The sequence below is a fragment of the Asparagus officinalis genome, chromosome 4 (genome assembly GCF_001876935.1).
Source record: "Asparagus officinalis chromosome 4, Aspof.V1, whole genome shotgun sequence".
Lineage (NCBI taxonomy): Eukaryota > Viridiplantae > Streptophyta > Magnoliopsida > Asparagales > Asparagaceae > Asparagus > Asparagus officinalis.
Window position 1 is genome coordinate 74,095,412 of NC_033797.1, and position 3,596 is coordinate 74,099,007.

General features: G+C 42.2%; 1 protein-coding gene across 1 annotated transcript; it reads right to left on the minus strand.

Annotated features, from left to right (window-relative positions):
• LOC109838934 (probably inactive receptor-like protein kinase At2g46850) lies at positions 210 to 3,594 on the minus strand (the record flags this gene model as incomplete). The annotated part of the gene is made up of 4 exons (XM_020407369.1): positions 210 to 1,394; positions 2,371 to 2,454; positions 3,082 to 3,092; positions 3,212 to 3,594. Coding segments are annotated over 4 exons (1,506 nt in total), but the record flags the coding sequence as incomplete, so codon positions are not given.

Here is a 3,596-nt window from a genome sequence, read left to right on the forward strand (position 1 = left end):
GTATTTAGGTGAGTCTGATTCGGCAAAGTTTGTATTGCAAGTAGAAGAGGTCTATACTGTACATAGCTGCTGCATATTGAACAATAGTAGCTGTGGCTCTAGTTGCATGCAACTAATACTTATATTGCAATTAAGTTCTAGCGAACCAAAAAAGGACCAAAATTGTGTGCACTGGCATCAAACACGGAAAAGCAAGAAATTACCTGGAAAACTATGGAGGAGTTCTTTTAAAGATATTACAACTTATTATACAATAACAATACATGCGCATCATCACTGGAAGCACGCGCACACACATACTTGCTCGCCAACCGTCAGAATATCTGTCCGTTTTTACAGTACCTTGTGAATGAGAGATCCTCAATGTCAATGAACATGTAAAACATCAGGTGACATTGATATCATTTGAAGCAAGCTTGAGTTTGAAAATGTATTTTCAAGTGAAGGTTCAGATGATGTACTGCCCGCCATATTATCGTTAACAATGTGTATAAATTCCTTTGCCGCTGCAACCATACACAATCCTCTCCTCGACAAGCAATGCACTGCGAAAATTGCTAACTTCTCAATCTGCTCGCACTGAACAGGTAACTGCTCCTCAAATCTAAGGCAAGGATCAGCAATCTCATGAAATTTCCTGTCCTTTATCTTATCTAAGATCATTTCTTCAATGCTCTCACATTTTGTTCCCACAATTAGCTCAAGAAGTATGAGACCAAAGTTGTGCACAACATCTGCACCATGAGAAACTTGTGTAGATACTGTGTCAATTAGCCTAAAACTGGCAATCTTGACTGAATAGTCTGGGAGTATATAAATGTCACTAGATTTGAGGCTATGAGGTTTGATAGATGAAGAGATCTTGGACTGGAAATGTGCGAGACCACTTGCAACCTCGGTAGCTATATTGATCCTTCGGTACCAGTTAAGAGGTCCATTCTCTCTACCAGGCTGAAGGAGATCCTTAAGTGCTCCATTGGGGAAGGATTCGTGCACAAGCAAGAGATTATGACCTGAGCTTATGCAGCAACCAATGATTTTAGCAATGTTTTGATGGGAGTTACGAGAGAGAATCTCTACTCTATCAAGAATCTGATTAAGATTCTGTTTTGTCTGGCATCTAATTCTTTGGACGGTGACAAGGGATCCATCGCTGAGCACTCCAGGGTGCACTGATTCGTTTGCAATATCGACGAGCTTCTGGTCTTGATTGAAGCCCTTGGTGGCTTCGTTGAGTTCTTGGTAAGTGAACACACGAGTCTGACGTGCCTTTGCAAGGATTTTTGGGAGACAAGATTGTTCAGGATCATATCGATATCTTTCGTTAGGAGTGTATCTTAAGAGAAAATAACACGCTGTAGCAGCAGCGGCGAAGATAACAGTAACCAGTAGACCTGTTTAGAGAAAGAGGGGGAAAATGTTAATTCGACATAATAGAGTGAAACAACAGTAGAGGATGCTAATGGACTAGCTTATATGTATCAAAAAAAGGACTATATGGTCTCAAACCAGGTGTAATTTCCTATAACAAAATAAGAAACAGACTGAAGCATGCTGAAAATTTAATGTTCATTACTCAGGTAGGGACTCAAACTTCAAAATTCAGGTTTGTAGAAACGACGAAAAGATTGGAGAAGATCAGGAAAAATGGAGCAGACGGACATTCGGGTACCGTGAGCTTTGGCACGGTCGATCGTCAACGTGCACGACTTAGTACAGATTCTGGATTTTTGGCCGGTCGACAGCGACGATTTCGACGGTCGACCGCCCTGATTTCATTTTCCTGTTTGGTTTGGGTTTGTTGTTTGATATAAATTCAAACACACGTTTTAGGGTTTCTTTGGAGCAGTCAAGGGTTTGTTTTGAGCACAGAAAAAGGAGATCTTTCTGAGCTATTGGGAAGGGTTATTGTTTGAGAGATTGAGAGCTTTGTTAGTAAGATTAATTGGTTTGTTTTTGAGTGATTTGTAATCTCAGTTTATACTTTTTTTCTCTATTAGTGAAAACTCATCCCCTTCTTGTCCCGTGGACGTAGGCAACTTGCCGAACCATGTAAAATTAGTTGTTTGTGTTTGTGCCGTTATTTTGCATTGTTTGACTTTCTCTTTCGGCGCTTGGTTTGGTTCCTCAAAGCAAAACGATTGGTGGCTTCCGCGCACAACAAGGTTCGCAATGATGACAGATAAAATACAAAGCCTTATGAAGGTACCGAAAGGTTTTGTATTAGGCTAATGAATCAGTGTTCAACCTCAGGGGAAACCGATTTCATACGTTACACATGGATGGGCTCCAAGTTGGCATGCATTATAATAAACCCAACAGTTCTTTTCAAAATCTATGCTTTAATTTTATGGATCCTAAAATGCTTACCAACAGCAACGATAACTTTCTTTTTGCAGAGCCGTCCCTTGCAGCAGTCTCCATTGTAGGTCGCATTCCCGACATTATCACATGCTGCAAACACAAGGTTGTATTAGTTTCTCCAACTAATTTCTTCAAACAGAGGAAGCCAGCAATAGGCGAGGGCATACTTGGGTCATATGTTAATTTGAGAGGTATCTACCTTAAGCTGTTATGATAGCACTCATTAGTTATAACTTTTAGCTTGATTAATTTTAAAAATGTGCATGTTATACGTACTAAGCATTGGTACTAACTTTTTTGAGAAAAGACTAGCATCGATCCTTACTGCGTTATTGAACTATCTACGTGGATAACATGGATCTAAATAACACAAGGTGAAGTGGAAATTAAAAGTAGAACTAGAAGATAAATAATAACTCAAAATTAGAACGTAAGGCTGTGAAATCAGCGAACTAGAGGCTCAACTAATAAGACGTAATCACAATCCCACACTCATCAAAAATCATAAACCTTAAAACCTCACTATGTATCTTAAAAAGAAAATAAGGGTTAATTGCACATAGACCCCCTGCAGTATCATTGTTCCCAGCTTACTACCCCTTTACCTTCATTAATTGTTGCAGATAGACCCCGGGCTTAGACTTTTACAGGTATCATCCTTAGGTGAAATTAGCGAGTCTGTCTCGGGGGTAAACGAGTCAACAGAAAACATTTAACCAGAGAGCCCCCTTCAACAACAGCACTGACAGTAAGCTCAAAACACTGATACTAGGGGGTCTATTTGATATTAACCAAATAATTACCAGCGTAAGTAAAACTAACTAATTACAATTAAAGCTCTACTCACATCTGAAGCCATCCAGTCCCAGCAGCAAACCCATCCCCAACAAAGCCCGGCCCACAAGCACACCTCACCCCGCCCTTCACCGCCGCGGCCTTCACCTCCGTCGCCCCTTCCACGCACTCCGTCCCATTCCCGTACCCTCTCGGCACGGCCCACTCCATCTCAATCCCCCTCTCCACCCTCTCCTCCCCTGTCGCCTTCGCCCAGCTCGAGAACCCCCTGCAACCGAACTCCTTGAACACCCCGAACCCATCCCCCGCCTTCCACTCGCTCCCATCCGCCAAAGGATAGCAGCACCCCCGGTTTCCGTTGTCGCAGTCTCCGTCGATGTCGGCGCAGGTGGATCGGCAGACGGAGGAGTCATCGCAGTCGTAGAGGCGGAGGAAGT